The 18,868-nt window shown below is 38.3% G+C and overlaps 1 protein-coding gene across 1 annotated transcript in view; it reads right to left on the bottom strand.

Annotated features, from left to right (window-relative positions):
* Positions 1 to 5,221, bottom strand: part of GABRA2 (gamma-aminobutyric acid type A receptor subunit alpha2) — a 120,312-nt gene extending 115,091 nt beyond the window's left edge. The window contains exons 1-3 of the mRNA XM_059924125.1: positions 5,037 to 5,221; positions 3,954 to 4,031; positions 1,319 to 1,434 (exon numbers count right to left, since the gene is read on the bottom strand). Coding sequence (XP_059780108.1) covers positions 1,319 to 1,434; positions 3,954 to 4,024 — 187 coding nt within the window. The 5' untranslated portion in view covers positions 4,025 to 4,031; positions 5,037 to 5,221. The remainder of the gene's footprint in view (positions 1 to 1,318; positions 1,435 to 3,953; positions 4,032 to 5,036) is intronic.
* Between the last annotated feature and the right edge of the window lie 13,647 nt (positions 5,222 to 18,868).

The following is an 18,868-nucleotide window of genomic DNA, read 5'->3' as shown; positions in this document are numbered from 1 at the left end:
TACAATGTATCATACTTCCGAACATTATTCTTCCCCATCACTTCTCTCTTGAAATGCAAGGTACCACTCAGGATTCAAGTCCAAAACCACTATCAATTAAATGGCATATTATTTAAAAACAAGTTAGGTCTTTTCCAACCTTTTCTGACTCCTGGGCAATGCAAACCATACAATTGCCAAATATGCATAGAATTAACAACCACCTACGTTTTTCAAAGACAGTATTGACATAAACATCCAGGCGTTTAGTCACTACACATCTTTTCAAGCAATTGAATATTGCAAAGTTGCCAACCTGGTAATCATCAGGCTAACTATATAAACCTCCAGTCAGTACCAAGCATTCAACTAATTCGTCTTAACTTCGAATTAGTTATTAAACTGAACATCCTAATAAGTATAACATACATTTGATAAATGTGTGCATGCAGATATATATATATATATATATATATATATATATATATATATATATATATATATATACATCTCATGTTAGAATTAATGAGTAACAATATTTTGACTCAGAATCCTTTTAGGAATTACACACCTACCCTACTTATACCTAATCTCCTTAGTATCACCCAACTATGCTAAAGGATAATTAAAATTTAACACATTAGCCAAGCCTAGTTTCCTTTACCTTTATGGATAAAAATAGATTTGTTTTTCTGAGTTGAGAATTAATGTTTAAATTTGAAATCAAACTGTGCCACAGGCCAATAAATTAGGCCTACAGCTAAAGTATATCCAAAATGTCTTTGAAAGTTTCAAGAATGCCAAACCGGTGCTGTATTTTAGAAATGTCACATGCATGTGTAAAGAAATATCATCACAGAATCCTGTGATGATTGCTAAAATTTATCTGGTTGCTAAAATTCAACCCAGGTACTCTTTTATATTTTTATGTTTCTCGTTTCTACATATCTGTACTAGTGTGAAAATAGGCATCTGCAAAATTCAATGAAGGAAACAAAAGATACTATACAAGCATATCTGCCCAATAATGTCACGTTTTCACATAGTCTAAGTTTGAAAAACTTAGCCATTATAAATAAACTAATTTAAAAACTATTCATGCACAAAGTCTGGGCTCTATATGACTTCAGGTAGTCTATAAAAGGTATGTTAAATACATTATGTCTGTGTAAAAGGAATCAGAGATAATGTTTATTTCATATACCTTATTTTCTATTACTTATGTTTTTTAATATGTGACAATGCATTCATGTATAAAATGTATTAAAATATAAATATTACCCTTAACTTTTAAAGGCATTATTTTGTGAGCATTTAAGAAAAGGAAAACTATTTTTACCTCCCAGTCCTGGTCTAAGCCGATTATCGTAACCATCCAGAAGTCTGTCTAGAATTCTTGTAAAGATGGTAATGTTATTTTTAGCCTCATCTTCTTGGATGTTAGCCAGCACCAACCTAAACAGATAATTTTACAAGCTGATATATATACATACGTGTGTTTTGCAAGTGCCAACATGCTCTTCCTCCTTGATTTGAATTTTAAGGCTCCCTAAGCTATTAGTGTCACCCGTTTTCCTCTTTTTTTTTTTTTCCACTTCTTTAAATGCCAGTATGTCTATGGGGAAGGTAAACATGCTGTTGGAAATCAATAATAAATACTAGCTTATCAGAAAGTTTGATGCCAAAATTATTTCAGATTTCTACCACTTCGCATTTTTTGTTACCTATTCAATTTTTCTAAAATCCACTCCCTAGAATATATTATGATGGTAGAGGATCACATGCAGATACTATTAGTAATGTTGTTCTGCATTTGGAAAGGTACAAAAACCAAAGGGACTACTGAAAGAATTCTTCAGTGATTTGAATATTAATTGGAAAATAAATTACCTCCTTGGAGGCACAGAATTTTTCCATCTTTCTCAGAAATGTCTTTTCTTTTTATGTCTTTTTCTCTTTTAAGCCAAGATGATTTTCTAACTTTGGGTATACCTCCACCCAATGGCCAAGTGCAATATAGACCTCAGGGAAACTCCGCTGGCTGTGTTCCAGACTCCACTGAAGTCCGGAGGTGGAGGTGGGCTCTGAAAGCATCAGCAGCGCACACACATTTGCAGAGAGCCTTGGAGGAGTACCCCTCCTGACAGGTCTCTGAGAAGAGCAATAGAGGTCATCCAAAGATTAAAATGCCCAGCTACTTTGTGTGTGTGTGTGTGTGAGATAAATTTGCGGAAAGAATAAGTGGTCTTAAAATATCACCAGAAGAGGGTTAGAAACAGTGATTTTCTCCATTATTTCTCCATCAGAAAGCCAGACACCTGGTTTTGTGACATCCAGCAATTTGGTGCAGAAGCAACTGGATGTATAAAACAGAATGTCCCTTTTCACTGCCATTTTTTTCCTCAGAATGATTCAGAGATTTAAATTACTGGTCCAGAAAAAGAATCATTTATATAATAGAATAAAATACTGGCATGAGCATTACTGGTCAAATATAGAACAGAAAACTAGTAGAAGAAAATATGGTTAAGTACTGAGGATTTTCAATGATTATTAATGGACCACAGTTTGTTCACTCCTCTAAAATCAAAGATTATATGTAATTGCATTCTGATCAAGGTGTATTGTGTGAAATATCATTGACAGAATTCATTTGCATTTAAATGATTACACAGCTAGTAGCTAAAAATAGTCATAATACATCGACAAATTGGTAACCAACTTCAAGCAAATATCCTCTTGGGAGAAGAGAAAATATTAAAATATTGATATAAAGATAAACATTTTAAAAATTATGTAAGCAAATTAGTTCATACCTCAAGCCTCAAAAGTTTTTATATTGCCTTAAGCTAACTTTAAAACCAATCACTAAGATGGTCATGAAGTTCCACTTAGAGATTTTCACTGGAAAGCGATTTTTAATCACATGTCACATTTCTTTCTAAACTCAATATTAAGATATTAAATGAGGAGCTATTTTCCAATTAAAAATAAGACTTCATAAAGAGATTTCTTCTCAATTCTAGAAAGTATTTTCAAACTTTGACAATTACTGAGATAGGAAAATGAAAATTTTAAAGGGAAATAAAGGTATCATAAAATCATAAACACTAATTTTTTTAAAGGAATAGTTACATGGACATTATTATGAATCATATTTTAAGTTCTCTGGCATTTTGAAAACCATACCCTAAATTTAGGCAATTAATAAAAGCTGCCCATTGATGATTAAAAAATCAGAAAAGACTCCAATTAAGATGATGCTATTGAAAACAACAGAAATTAAATTTGATATTCGTAGAATACAGGCAAAACAGAATTTGTTACATTTTCAAAGTAAGTACTTTTTATGACAGTACCATTTTAGAAGTAAACATTTCTAAATCAATAATATGAAAAGTTGATTAATAAATCAAGCTTTTGTTTTATTTGTTTGTGATTGTGAAGTTGTATAGTACCTCCACCTAGAGGTTTCAGATCCACACATCATTTAGGTTTTCTATGTTGACTGAAAGAGCCAAGATCATTTAAGAAAAAAAGGAAAGAGAGACAGAAAGAAAAAGAAAGAAAAAAAATTAATACTCAAATCATTTTAGCTTATGCTTTTCTGTTTGGCGTAAAGGAAAACTGATGTTTTCTTTACTGAACTTTGATGTTATTATAATCGCATATACCAACCACTTCAATTCCTTGCAAAAATATGCCATCCAAAGGGCATTCTTTTCTCCCATGATTTATTTTTTTAGAAAATGTTTGTATTCACTTTTGTATTTTATCGCTAAAAACAAGAAGCAGTGAACTTTTAATAGTCTCTGTCACTTAATAGTTCTGTTTCTTGGTACAATATCTTTTCATTAGAAATGACCCTTCAAAATACTTCAGCTTCTCCCAAGCCACCTCTGCATTGATGACATTCAAGAAACACACCTTTACCCTGAATTTAAAATGGCAAATACAGTAAATAATTGTCTCACCTGGCTGGGTCCCACACCAAGAAAACAAGAAGCAGCAACTGCATGTTGCAGATGTTCAGTTTCATCTTCATCACCACTCTTTGTAAAGTCATGGAAGAAAAACAAAATACACTTAAAATTACATTCAGTCCCACCATCCAAATAGCCCAAAAGAATGTCATTTCAACTGGGAATTGGAGTTAAAGATATAGAGATTATTCCAGTGGAGTGTGTGTAGGGTGTGATGACTGGAGGAGGATTTTTTCTTTTCTTTTCTTTTCTTCTTTTTTTTTTTTTTCTTTCTTTCTTTTTTTTCTCTTAACAGAATGATGACCAAATAATCAGACTTTGCTCTGCCAGGAACTTCCCTCAGCCACATCGTCAGCAAACACTGTTTTGTGGACACACACACGCATTAAGAACACACGGGACCCTGCACTGACATTTGAGCTAGAGAAAAGAATGGGTTGGAGGGGAGAGTGAAAAAGGGGAGGAGAAACGGGTATTTCATGCCACGTCCCCTCGACCAAGACCACCTCCGCAACCACAGAGGGAAAAGCAAGGGCCAGCCAGCCCACTTTTTTTCGATTATTCTTCTTTCATTACAATCAGCTGCAGTCCTCACGTCTTCACTACTTCACTCCTTTTAAAATAAAATCAAATCACCTCCCTCCCTGCCCATCCACAGTTGCCCAAGACCACGTCTTGGAGGCGGCCGGGTTCGGATTAACTGCTGCGAAACAACGCGTTTGACAGCTGTTCCGGAGCCGAGGACCGCAATCCTGGCAGGAGCGTGAGGCTCCGGGATCCAGCGGAGGCAGGCAGGCAGCGGCGATCGCAGTGTGCAAAGTTAAAAGACTATAAAGGAGCCAGGCTAACGCGCTACCGGGCGGGCGTCTCGGATCTTATTGTAGTTGCCAATAGGCTTCCGGTGAGGAGTATCGAAATTATTTGTTAAACGTGCTGGGGAGGAGGGGGCGACCTGAGCCGCTTCGGTTTCCAGGGAGCATCGGAGAGTGAATGGGGGGAGATGAGCCATGCACGGGAGGCAAAGGTAAATGGGGAAGCAAGGGTCCCTGTTGGGACCAACGTGTGCGACCTTACCTGAAACGGCAAGCAGAATTGGGTGTTTTCCTCCCTTTGCCCTGATCTTGACGAGATAGGAAACTTGAGAGAGACAGACAGACAGACAGACAGACAGACAGACAGACTGCAGCAGCCCGGCGAGCGGGGAGCGATGGGCTGGTTGCAGCCGAAGGAGAGCGCGAGGAGTGGCGGCGGCGCGAGGAGTAGAAGGAGGCGAAGGCGTCCGTAGTGGCGGTGATGGGCGGAGGAGGAGGAAGAGGAGGCGGGGGAAGCGTTGGCAGGAGCCGGCTGGGTGGGGGGAGACGCGAGCAGAGGCGCGGTGCGCGCAGGCAGCGGCGGGCACGAGCCCCACGCCTGGAGGAGGAGGAGCCAGGCCCGAAAGGAGGGCTAACGAGGTTCTCGGCAACGCAGGGACGCCCCCCTACCCCCGCCCAGATACCGGGTAACCGCTCACCGCCCGCCGGGCACCGGCCAGGGCACAGCCCCAAGCGGCGGCGAGCGCCCGGGGGAGCCCCGAGCACCTCCCCCCGCGCCCACGCCGCGCCGGAGGAGCGGAGCCCACTCGCCGCCCGGGACTGCGCCCCGCGGCCGCCCTCAGGGACTCCCTGGAGGCCCCGAGGTTCCAGGGGGCTGCTGGTGGGTGCTGGTGCGGCGTCGGGGACGCAGTGTGTCTGTGCGGCCCTAGATCCCCGGGACCTCGCCCCGCCGCCCGCCCCGCAACGTGCCCTGGCTCTGGAGCGACGTAGCTGCCGAGGAGAGGTACAGCTCCCGCCGGAAGGCGAGGGGACTCATCACGCCTGTACTTGGTCATCACGCGTCCACGCAGGACCAAGTTCGAGGCATGTTGCGTGGAATCAGACAGCAGGAAGTTTCTCTGATTTCCCGAGCCCTTCTGATGTACCACTCATTCCTTCACACTCCTGCAATCAGGACCAATTTCCCTTCAAAGCTCTGAGGGCTGGAGACTTCCCTGGAGCTGGTCAGTCAAGTCATCTGCAGATTATTGGGAAACCCGCTCACTCTCAGCAATTCTTTCCCCCAATATCTTTTCACAAACGTCCTCCCTACCTGGTGATCAAACTCAATCAACCGCTCTAAAAAAGTTTACGTACTCCCCACCCTACCCACCTCCACCCCCAGCAAAAAGGGACCTGCTGTGCTTCTACTACCTCTGCAAATTCTTTCCGCAGCGGGGCGGGGTGGGAGGGGGGGTATGTAACATGTTTTGAGGTTTTCCCCCTTTAGGGGTTTTTCCTGGTGGAGAGACCTGTTGTAATTTCAGTCCCATCGTACACTTTCAGCCTTGTGTTTAATTTGTCTCATTTCTCTTCTACTTTATCTGAGGCGATAAAATCCAAACGTGCAACTTGAACAACAACAAAAAAAGAGACATTTTCCTCTTGGTACTGCAGGTAAGACAGAACGTTATGCACATCCTTCTAAAGCAAAGCAGAACGGGTGTTTGTCTCTTCAAGAAGTTGTTATAAATGGTAGACATTTTAAACGAAATAAAAAGATAAGTATGCTGATATGCTTCTGTCCTTTTGCATTCAGAGTCAATATATGCCAAACACTTCAATTTTGTTAGATATGAACCCAAAATTCAGATGTTTTTCCTAGATGGTACAGTTTTCATAACAACAGGCACTTCTAATCGCCGGTAAATTTTAGCTTTGCTTTGAAGATTATGTGAGGAGAATAAAACCTTTACATTGCAAATTTTTCAAGCTGTTCTTTTTAACCTATTAATCACCACTTTCTGAATGAGCATTTAATAAGCTACAACCTAAACAAACATTTGCTCTACTTAGCTGCCTCTGTGAAGAATGGAACACCACCCAGCTTTCTCCTCCATCATTAATATTCCCTTCCTGACTTGCCCACTGCAGAGTCTAATTGAAATTCACAAAGATAAAGGCATGCCATTTAAAACCTTGCAACTAGGGAATCTAAACATCTTCTACTTAGTGTGAACACTTCACTTCCTACTGTATTTTCCTATTTTCCATTTCTATGAGTCCATCTTTATTAAGATCTCTATCACTTTGCCATTTATATTACTATTAAATTGTTTATATTTTGATAATGAAAGTTGAACACCCCCTGGTTTCTTCCCAACCTTAACTGCTGTGCTACAAAATTTCTCTTTCATGGATGTACAATTTTTGTAAATATCTTCATAGATTATTTTCTTAATTACCACTATAGTCTTTTCCTTGGGTGCTAATGATGAATTACGGATTGTAGCTTTAATTGTTTTATCTCAAAATTTATATTTATTGGAATTTGTTCTAAAAAAAATAACCTCTACCATTAGCACCCTTAATAAATTTGTAATCTCACTGCCGTATGACCCATTTATGTGGAAGTTCACAAAGTTCAAGCTGTTTTGGATGATTTTCACCATTTGCTTTTTAAAAAACTGTGTGTTAGAACAATCTATAGATTTCGATATACACTTGAGAGAGGCTCAGTAAAAGCTAGATTCAAAAAATTCATTATAAAACCATGATTTTTAGTTCTTCTCCACAAAATGCTTTGCAATTTTATTGAAGCCGGATAGCTGTGATTTAAACTTCAAAGTACATTAAAAGAAATGGAAATCAGAAAAGCCGATTGCAAGCAGCGGACCTCTACTTTTATTGCTATATCTTCACTGATATTTCGCTGTGTTACTAGTCCAGTCAAATTTCTTCTAGGATTGTCCAGCTTCCACAAATATCTGAAAAATCCAGCCTGATATCCTTCTTTCCTCTCTGTGATGGAGTGCAGCGAACTGCCTGTGATTTGAGAGCCAGCCTGTGTAGGTCATGACTAAGCTCTTCCTACCCACTCCTTGCGGAGCAGGTCCTAAGGCAACCAATCCTGTAGAAGAACTGACAACTAGTCGGTGGCCAGTAAATCCATTCCCGCCCAGGCTAAAGCAATGCAAAACCTTCTGTTTGAACATGTTTGAATTACTCTCCCACAATTTGGATTTAGCGGGGGGTCAATTCTTATATAGTTCCCATCCCTAACAACCAAGTCCCTAAGGAGATTTCCACATGAGGACCAAGAAAAAGAAGAATTGGGAGATCATGATTTTGTCTGATTTTGTTTCCTGATATCTCACAATATTGTATCGTTTTAAAATTCATTTAAAATTAAAAATTCACAAAACTGTTCATGTTTTTTAGCAGATATTTTGTAGAGCTTCCTTTTTTAGGGCTCAGCTATATTGAGACTTGGCACTACTGCTCCAGGGAACTACTGCCCCATAATCTATATATAGGGGACCTCATGAATCTTTAGGTTCTATAAGATGTGTATATAGGTATATATAATATATGTACATATATATTATATACATACATACATGCATACAGATATACAGATATTTATCTGTAGAAAGATAGATACCTGAAACTAATAAAATAGGCATAAGGATTTTAATGAGAATAGCATTTATATAATACATTTCTACAAAATTATTTCAGTCTCACTGCCATATAATTTGGTCTTAGTGATGTTTACATACCTTGAAAAGAAGTACCAGAATTACTTCAACAAGAATAGCATCTCACCATATTTACAAATTTTTAAATATCAGTGTATATTTCATATAATAAATTTATATACACTTTACATTCTTATGAGTCATTCATTCAAATGAGAATATATATTTGTGAAAAAATAGAAACTAAAGCATAGATTATCCTGTTTTCACAGAATTAAATATTATTCTGTACTTTTCCCCAGAATACTTTACTAATTTCAAAGTATGCTTGGAGTGCAAGTCTGTTCTCACATATTCACCACATTATCATTCAAAAAAAAAAAAAAAAACTGGAGCAAATACCCATTTGGTAATTCTCAAGTGAAAACCATGGCTTGGTGAAGCTCCATTTTTCCCTGTAAGTTGAATTTAGATAGATAGTTCTAATATGTCCACTAGACTCCAAGATTTTGCAAGAAGAGACAGCTGGAAAGTGGGAGTAACTAGCCTTATAAACAAATAATTCCAAAACTACTCTGTTACATTAATGTATCTAGGTCACATTTCATTACAGCTAAATATATCACATACACTAACTTGGATACACTAATGCACATTACCTTCTTCAAACAGAATAACTCTCTGTTTATAAAATACTTTTACAAACCCTTATCCAACTTGCAAATCAAATATATCATGCATCCTAGTGCATTTCTAAGATATTAAAAGCTTAAAAATGAAAATCCTAGTGATTTCTAAGATTTTAAAAACTACTTACATCAAACACATATACAAAGTAATTTGAAAGGAAACCCTTTTGCTATCCCTTTGTGAAATTATAGACAGAATATTTTCACATTATTCAGTTGCTTCCTAAAACAAAGAGAACATTTCAGTAATGCAAACCAAAACCTCTCTCTTTGGAAAATACACTGTGCATTTCATTGAAGGATAAGCTGCTGCATGATTGGCAGCTTTTGCCTGTGAGGCATGTTCCCTAAATAATAATCATTGTAATGAAAATAATAAATGTAAACCTATAATGTCTTCATTAGTATAAAAGCTTAGACCCCATTCTAAATACTTTGCACGTATTTATTTAATTAATCTTCACAAGCAAGAGGTTATTATTATTCCCATTTCGCTGATGCAAAACTTGAGGCACAGAAAGGTTAAGCTAGCTCAGGTATTCCAGTTGGGGAGCCAGGAGTAGAGCCCAAGCAATATGGTTCCAGAGTCTCTACGTTTAATTATTATTCTGTATTACCTCTACATTATTCCTTGACAGCCAAAATTCTAGCTTCTCATGTGTAGTCTCACCATTGAAACTTTGGACAAAACATTTAACTGTTGATGTCTTGGTGTCGTCTGAGTAGTGTAAGTCTGTTAGTAACAGCCATATATTCATTTAAAAAGTCTTATTTAGTGTCTGCTGTGTATGTACAAGACCCCATTAGATACCACTACTCAGGATATAATTATGATTAAGGCATGGTCCCTACCCTCATGGGAGCTTACATCAAATTGAAAAGGCATGAAATAATGTATGTTGGTAATTGTAAACAAATTAACGACTGACGCCTATACATATACTCTAAAAACTTTGTTTCTAAAACAATACCACTTTTACTAAGGAGTAACATACAGCATAAGAAAAAGAATGCAACATAGGGAGTGTTTCCTTTAATAATTTACAAACCTAGATGTTACCATGTAACAATTAATAAATGGATTCTTATTATTAAGAACATGATTAAGTACCTTCTATGAAACAAAAAAAAAACACTTAAGAAGCCCCTAGGACCAGGAAAATTTTATATCCAGAATAAAAAATAATCTATTTTATGTGGATATTTTCTGAATAATAACACCTCATCAGGAAAAATCATGCAGAAGAAACCGCTAACAATAACAACAACAAAATCAGAGGACAGAGGAAGTCCAGGACCTAATTTGAGCCTATTTACATACATCTCAGGTAGGATAATATTGGTCTCAACGAAGGATTATTCCAATATCATTATTTTTAGCATCAAAGCTCTTCCATCGTGAGAGGAAGAGAGAATATACATATTGTGAAGAAATAAGTGAAATACAATCACGCTATGAGTATTTCATGGTCAGTCAGAGAGACATGAAAGAGAAAATAGAAACCAATTATTTCTAAGAAAAAATGAATAATACCATGGCAAATTAAATATGGATACCAAATAATTTTAAATAATAATATGTAGACCATTTCTACTTTCTAGAGACCTCTTTTATTTGCCAGAGTAACCTGCTCATAGATGCCCAGTAAATAATTGCTGATTTCTTTGTAGAGTTAAGCACTTTGGAACACAAAGTGGGAGCCTTGGTTCCAGAGTTTAAAATGTCATGACCTTTGGCAGTCACAGCTATGATAAATGGTAACTCTTGAAGCTCTCACCATCTCTCACCGCTCCCTATACCCCACTGGAAGTCACCTTCTTTCCTCAAAAGGTCTATTCTCCGGTGTCCTCTATCTTACCACCATCCTCCCACCAAAATTCTGAAAACTGGATTCCCCAAACACACACGCATTTACTGTTGCTGAGAAAATACCTCCTATCTATCCCCATCATCTGACCCATTCTACCCATTACCAGTCCCATCGCCTGAGCTCTGTCCTCACCTGGACTACTGCAATGCCAATACATAGTAGCCAACTGGTTTCTCTACCTCCAATCTCAGTTTTTTTCAGTTTGTTTTCTACAGGACCAAGAAAAGAGTCTTCCAAAACCAATTCGATACTGTCTGTCAATCATTTAAAATCTTTTGTTGATAAAAGTATAAGGTGCAAACTCCTTAACGCATCACATATGATCCCTGTTTATATCTCCAGCCTCAACTGTGATCTTTCCACAGACACATTGTCACACACATGCACATGCCGGCACACACACACACACACACACACACACACACATATATCCATAATTAGCATTCATTTCTCAACATCATCCCGTTCTCTACACTCCCTACAAAGGAAAGCGTTTACATTTCTGTTTCTCTCAACAGCCAGTAGTTTCATGTCTCTATGCTTTTGGATTTCATTGCCCCTTCAACTGGAATGCCATCTTCACATTGTCTACCTGGTGAGCACGTCACGCCTCAGCCCTATAAACTATTTCTTACCCGTCCAGATACAATTGTTCATATTGTCCTTTTGTGCTCCTGCTGAACGTAGCACAGGCGTTTAACATGAAACCTGGAATATCCCATTTAACTTATTTATTAACTTTTCTATCTCACACCTGTGAGCCTCATCTTAATCATCTTTACCTCCCTGGTGCCCAGCATAAAACCAGGTGTATATAATCTTTCAGGAAATTCTTGAGGAATTAATGAAAGAATGAATCAGTGAATGAATGAGCAACCTGATGGATAAATGAGAGAACACATGAGCATCTGTGCCTTCATATGTATATGAGAGACAATACTTTCTTCAGAGGAAATGAGATGCAAGAGAGTAGTGGTTAAGTGCTCAGACTGTGGTGCTAAGCCTTTAGGTTCAAATCCTAGTTCTACTGCTTAATCGCTATGCAGCCATGAATAAATTCCTTAGCCTCACTGTGCTTTAGCTTTCTTACCTACAGAATAAGGGTAATTGTAAAACCAACTTCACAGGTCTTGTGTGAGTGCTCTGAGTTGACACACCTGCACAGAATTACAACTGGATCACAGACAACACTGTAGTGTTTTCTGGTATCACTGACGTGTTTGAAAGCCCTTAGTTCACTGCCTCGGCATTTAGTAGGTGAGATGAAGCTACACTCCTCACCCTTGAATTTATTGATTTTTTTAGTCTTATTTTTTCACTGTATGTTCCCATCCACTTTTTCTCACTAACATTCAGGTTCCCACCTTCACAGAATAATCAGTCAGAGCCCTCCTCATATACCTACATTCTCTTATGTTGCCTTATTTTTGTTCTCATGAATACATGGTTTCCCTCATTCTCTCTCTTTTTTTTCTGCTCTTTTTTTTTTCCTGTCCTCCTTTTAGTATACCATGGCCTCCTTTTTATTCCAGCTTGGCCTGCATTTCCATCTTTTGTTAGTTTCCTAATGTCCCCTTTTCCTCCCTCTTTCTTGAAATTTATATATAGCATAAGTCTGCTTTTGTGCACACACTTGTCTAGCATATGGATGAAGGTGTGTTTATAAGAGTGCATACAGGCAGGGAAGTGTCTATTTCGTCCAGTGGGAATGTGAGTGTCTCTGCTACAAATGTATGGGCAACCCTGTCTGTGTTTCTGTCTGTCAGGCTCTCTATAAACCATGCTATTACATCTATTCAAGTGTATTGTGTGATTCATTATAGGAACTGAATAGAAAAGTCAAGTGACTTTCTCTTTTGAACTGGCTACTGGTTTTCCTGCAATAAAGAAATTGCCACATGTTGGATCATTTGTTTAAAAGAGGCCCATATCTGTAACATCCAGAGAGCCAAAGACACTAATCAATGTAGAAGTTTTCAGCCACCCTGCCAGTCATACCCTAGATTAAAATATGATTACAAGTTGCTATTCCTTTTCTGTGACTTCCAGGTCTCTAATATTCTCATGCTACTCAGTTGGAAGAGAAAAAAGTAAGAGACATTTTTGTATTAGGAGATAGGCGTTAACAAATTATCTTTAAAGGATATTTTTTGAGGGGAGCAATTTTAAAAGTGGCTTATGACAGACATTAATGCTGTCTGGCAAATAGGGCCAGTTTCCAGCCTAGATGTATGAATAGACAGAATTTCATTACTTTCCTTGAAATTAGAGGCGACAATGGAACTTCCTCTGCCCAATGAAAGTTGAGCAAAAGGGACACAGGCCATTTCCAGATGGAGGCTGGGTGAGCCTGTGTTCATTCACCCTGCTGTCTCCTCCATCATCTGGTCGTAGCCAGGGATGCTCCAAGTGGTACCTCAGTGGCTCCTTGAGGAGGGTGACAAAGAGCAGAGCTCCTAGCTGACCTGCGATGGACATACAGAATGAAATACAAATAAATATTTGTTGTTTTAAGCCTCTAAAATTTAGGATGGTGTTTAACTTGGCCTCTCCTGACCACTGAAGGATGAAGAGAAAAGGAAATTTTGTTGTGTTTTCGTTTTCTTTTCATTTTTATTGGAGTATAGTTGATTTACAATGTTGTGTTAGTTTCAGGTGTACAGCAAAGTGAATCAGTTATACATATACATACATCCACTCTTTTTTTTAGATCCTTTTCCCATATAGGCCATTACAGAGTATTGAGTAGAGTTACTTGTGCCATACAGCAGGTTCTTATTAGTTATCTATTTTATATACAGTACTGTGTATATGTCAATTCCAATCTCCCAATCTATCCCTCCCCCACCTTATCCCCTGGTAACCATAAGTTTGTTTTTTACATCTGTGACTACTTCCGTTTTGTAAATAAGTTCATTTGTACCTTTTTTTTTTTTTAATTCCAAGTATAAGCGATATCATGTGATATTTGTCTTTCTGTGTCTGACTTCCTTCACTCAGTATGACAATCTCTAGGTCCATCCATGTTGCTACAAATGGCATTATTTTGTTCTTTTTTATGGCTGAGTAATATTCCATTGTATATATGTACCACATCTTCTTTATCCATTCCTCTGTTGATAGACATTTAGGTTGCTTCCATGTCCTGGCTATTGTAAATAGTGCTGCAATGAACATTGGGGTACATGTATCTTTTCAAATCATGGTTTTCTCCAGATGTATGCCCAGAAGTGGGATTGCTGGGTCATATGGTAGTTCTGTTCTTAGTTTTTTAAGGAACCTCCATACTGTTCTCCATAGTGGCTGTACTGATTTACATTCCTATCAACAGTGTGAGGGTTTGTTGTGTTTTCTTTTTAATATGAAACATTGAATGATGGAGTGGCATACAAAATATTTTCTGGCAGGGAGACTTTCTTAAACATCCTGAAATCACAGCATATAAATAGTTGCTTACCGAAGTCTGAACCAATGGATTTCTTTGATTTTGGGTAACACTTGTTCTTTATTTCCATCTCCTAACGGTTCTTCGCTTTCTTTCTCCACCTAAACACCCAGAGGGGTTGAGACAAAGTCTGAGGTGGTTCTTGACAAACAGTTCCTCTGAACCTCTGCTTCGTCCTGCCCCACAGCAGCACAGACACTGGATGTGGTGCTGATGAGGACAGAGCATGGTATTCAGTGAGTTCCAGCAGGAGCTCTGATAACCGAAACGTCTGTCAGGTTCCAGAAATGGGATGGAAAAATGACAAAAAGAGAAGGGATAAGAAAAAGAGGCTGACTGGGGCAACAGCTGTTCGATGTTAAAGTGAATGAGAGATGGATAGGAAAACTGGTTTCTGATGAGGAATTCACGTTAGGAATATGTCTCTGTGTCTCTACTGCATAAAGAAAAAACAAAAGAAATCGATTCTGACCTAAATATAGTGAGACAATTTTAAAGCCATTTGCAGAGATTTCCAACAAGGTAGAAAAGGCAAGTTAGTCAGGAACTTTAATTCTATTGTTGTCATTATACAATTCACAGGAGCAAACATTTCTAGATTCAAATTTCTTTTAGCTAGTCAATCAACTTCATTCAAGTACAAACCATTGCAACAATGTAACACGAGAAGAAAAATATACTTGTCTTGAATAAGCTCTTGAAAGACCCAGAAACTATGATTTATCTCTCTTTTTATCACTCACTGTGCTTCTCATATTGTAGATGCTCTGTAAGTGTCAATAGAAGAATGTAAGGCTGTGTCAAGGAGTTCATACATGTTGTTCACTGTAGCTCATCTGTTCTCCCCTGATCCACTTTGACCCTCACCAGCCTGGTCTCCATGCAGTAGTCTGAGTTGTCTGTCCAAAATACAGATCTGTTCATGTCACTGCCTAACTTAAAATCCTTCACATATTTCCTGTTTCTCACAAGGTCAAGACCAAAATCCTTATCATGGCCAAAGTCAGTCCCAGATGCCTTGACGCCTGCCTGGCCTTGAACCATTGTTTCCTTTGCTTCATCAAACACAGCCTTCTTCAGTTCTTGGAATGTACCAGGCTTCCTACTGCTATTTCTCCCCCTGTCATAGGTCACTGTAGTACCTATCTCCTCTGCTGGAAAGTTCTTACCCCTTCCACTCACCTGATTTGCACCAATTCATATTCATATAAAAAAAAAATAGGAAGCTCTTCCTCAAGAAGCCTTCTCTGACATAGCCTCCCCACTTGTCTCTGTTAGGGTCCTTTGTTATATGTGCTTTCTCTTAGAGAACTTGTCTCAGTTGTTTTATTGATATATGATTGTGTGTCACTATTTGGTTAAAATCTATTAACCAATCATGCTGTATATTCCATGAGCTCAGGAGCCATGCTTAGTTTTACTTAACATTGTACCCCCTGCAATTAGTACACTGCCTGACAGAGATAGCTGTTGAAACAAATAAAGGGATAAACAAATGTGTAACAAACACAGGATTAGATGTATAAATGTTACTTTCAAAGCTAGCGTCTCATATCCTTATACATAAATCTGCAGTTCAGTAACTTGGATTGTTGCCACATTCATAAAGAGTCTCCACAAGTGGAATGTGAACTCCTTGAGGATAGGAGCTAATGATGCATTTCTGTACCCCATTCTGGGTAGCACAGTAATGAGTTCTCAATAAAAATTTGTTGAAAGAAATGATAAAATGAAATATGGATAGATGGCTAGGTTAAATAAACATTGTTATTCTGCATGATTATACCAGTGATTGGTCATAAGATACTGAAGCAGGTTGAGCTGGAGAGGTGAAATCATGTTTTGTGGAGATAAACACCTTCTTACTGATGATTCTATGAACACTCATGTTGATGTTACCTGTTCTTTTTACTTAGCAGAGGAATTTCCCAGTGTATCAGCATAGTTTATGTCACAGGATTGTCCTAAACATTTCTACTATTTAACTCACAAAATGTACTGAACTAAACAACCACAGATAACAACCACAATTTACATCCATTGAAGTTTTATCAAAGTACCTGAAAGCAAAGATAAAATGAAACTGAATTTAATTAAGAAGAGATTGGATTCTTTATTCAGGTATCATTGCCTGCCAATGATCAAGCAATTGTCTACAAAATCAAATTCTAATGTATTGGTCTCTCTACAGATGATTGTGAACTCTTGGGCATTGACTTTTGTACTATTACTTGAAGAAATTATGGGTATCCGAACAAAACATGGAGGTGGCTCTGGGAAGAGAGAGAGATCTCATTTAAGTGTACAGTAGGAACATTGATTTACTGCGTGAAAATATCAGTGCAATGACTTAACTATTCTTAATACTAGTTAAGAATTAACAAAACTTTGGAGGAAAATAAAGCAAGACGCTGCCATTTTGTTCCTGTAATATTTTTCGTTGGTTATAACTGCTCCCAAGGATGGATCCCACCCTAAGCTCTGAAAATAGCTACAACAAAATAATATAGAGTCTCCTGGAACCAGTTTAATTACAAGACCTCAAGTCAGTCTTGTTGGGGTTCCATTCTGTCTGTCTTTATAGTTGTAGTAACAGAGTCCTTTGGTTGAGATTAAGTTCCAACCAATTCTTGGTTTTGGTAAGTGGCATGGCACTTAATTCTTCCACACCTGACTCCTGCTCTGATTCCATCTTTAATATCCCCTCTCTTTAAATAATCAGTTACTGTTTCGTTTCTCCTAGTCTTCCTGGGACCTCAATCACAGTTGTGAACTCTGTGTCCCTCTAGCTCTGTTCTCATTTCCTTGTTTATTCTCTTCCTTTACATTTTCTTAGGGTTTTATCTAACAGTGAAAAAGGACCTGGCCCCTTAAACAGCACGATCCTGGAGAAGGCTGACAAAGTTTAATGGATGAAGAAGTGTTCTGACTTTAGAGAATCATAGACTCAAGTGTTCACAAGGGACCTTAAATGCCCTCTAAACCTATCCTCCCATCCCCTTCTAGCTAGGACCATGACTGATCTATAAAGCTGAATATCTTCAAGATCCCATTGATTTTATTTATTAAGTCATCTAGGAAATCAGGGAAGAATCCTCTCATTACCACCACCGCAGAAGCTGGTTTGTTCATTATATTTTCTGGTTGTAATTAACTTTAAATGTTTCAGTATCAGTGGTATGACATATGTGTATGGACAAGTTAAATTTAACTAATATTCTAGAAGAAGTTAATTAGCCTAAGAAATGTCTCAATATGAATCAACCCCTTCGGGTTATTGATTTGCATAAGCCTTGTGAAAAATAACTTTTGTTGGTGATAGCAATGGGATTTGAGATATGTGAAAAGTTAAGAGGAGTTTAAGAGGATCCAATGTCCTTGCATGAACAAGATACAAGAAGCTCAACAGCAACCAGTGCCCCTGGTGCAGCAGGCCATGTCTAAATCCTTTGACCTGGAGACACCTCGCCACTGGATCCACTTACAAATACTGCAGATCCTGCCATCAGAGCTTCTTGTGTCCCCTTCAGAGCGAGTGTTTATCATGGATGATGCTGGTCTGTGAACCTGTGGACAAAAGAATAAACCTCTCTGAATTGAACTAAAAGGAGTTCTATGACTATGCCTGCTTATTAATAAATACCTTTTATTTTGGGCAGATTTTAGCTTAAGAATTACTTTCATTGTAACTTAACGTCTGATAGAGAGGTTGCAGGGTAGGGGCTGCCTCTAACCAGTGGTGGTTACGGATGTTTGCCAAAAGAACCTGACCTACTAAAGGACCAAATTGGTTTTGGCACACTTGGGTGATTTGAAACTGTTCACAGGAACTGTAGAGTTTGAAAATGATAAAACAAGGAGTGAGCAGCTGATATTAAAAAAAAATAAAGCCAGGGCTTTATACTTGGCGTAGGGTTAAAGGTAGCAATGGTGACACAGTTTGGCTGGAATGGGTGCAGAAAGCTTACTCACATCTGAGCCTAGGCTCTTGAACTTGGACAAGGCCTCCCTGGGAAAAGAAACTTATACTATAAGTAGGAGAGCTTGGGGCAGAAAAAAATGCCTTATTTCTAGAACACTTATGGATAGTATGGAAAGCAACTCTTGAACATGGTTGTTCGTATATAAATCAGAGCCAGAGATATTTTAAGTCTTAGCTTCCTTCCCCAAAGAAAGCACACCATGGCACATGCTAGCATGGGTACGACTGGAATTGAAAGATTACCCATTTATAGCCATGGATCAGAGCTCAAGAGAAAGACGAAAGTTTAACACGTCTAAAACTAGCCAAAAAAAGTCATTAGATTCTATTAGATTCTCTACTAGGGGGAGGGCATGAGTAATGAGTTAATAACCAGTGTTGGGAAGGCTAGAACATTGCAAGAACTGGAAACCAAGCACAACCTTAT

Source organism: Balaenoptera ricei, chromosome 5 (genome assembly GCF_028023285.1).
Source record: "Balaenoptera ricei isolate mBalRic1 chromosome 5, mBalRic1.hap2, whole genome shotgun sequence".
NCBI lineage: Eukaryota > Metazoa > Chordata > Mammalia > Artiodactyla > Balaenopteridae > Balaenoptera > Balaenoptera ricei.
The sequence above is the reverse complement of the archived record's forward strand: the minus strand, read 5'-3'. Positions and strand labels throughout refer to the sequence as shown.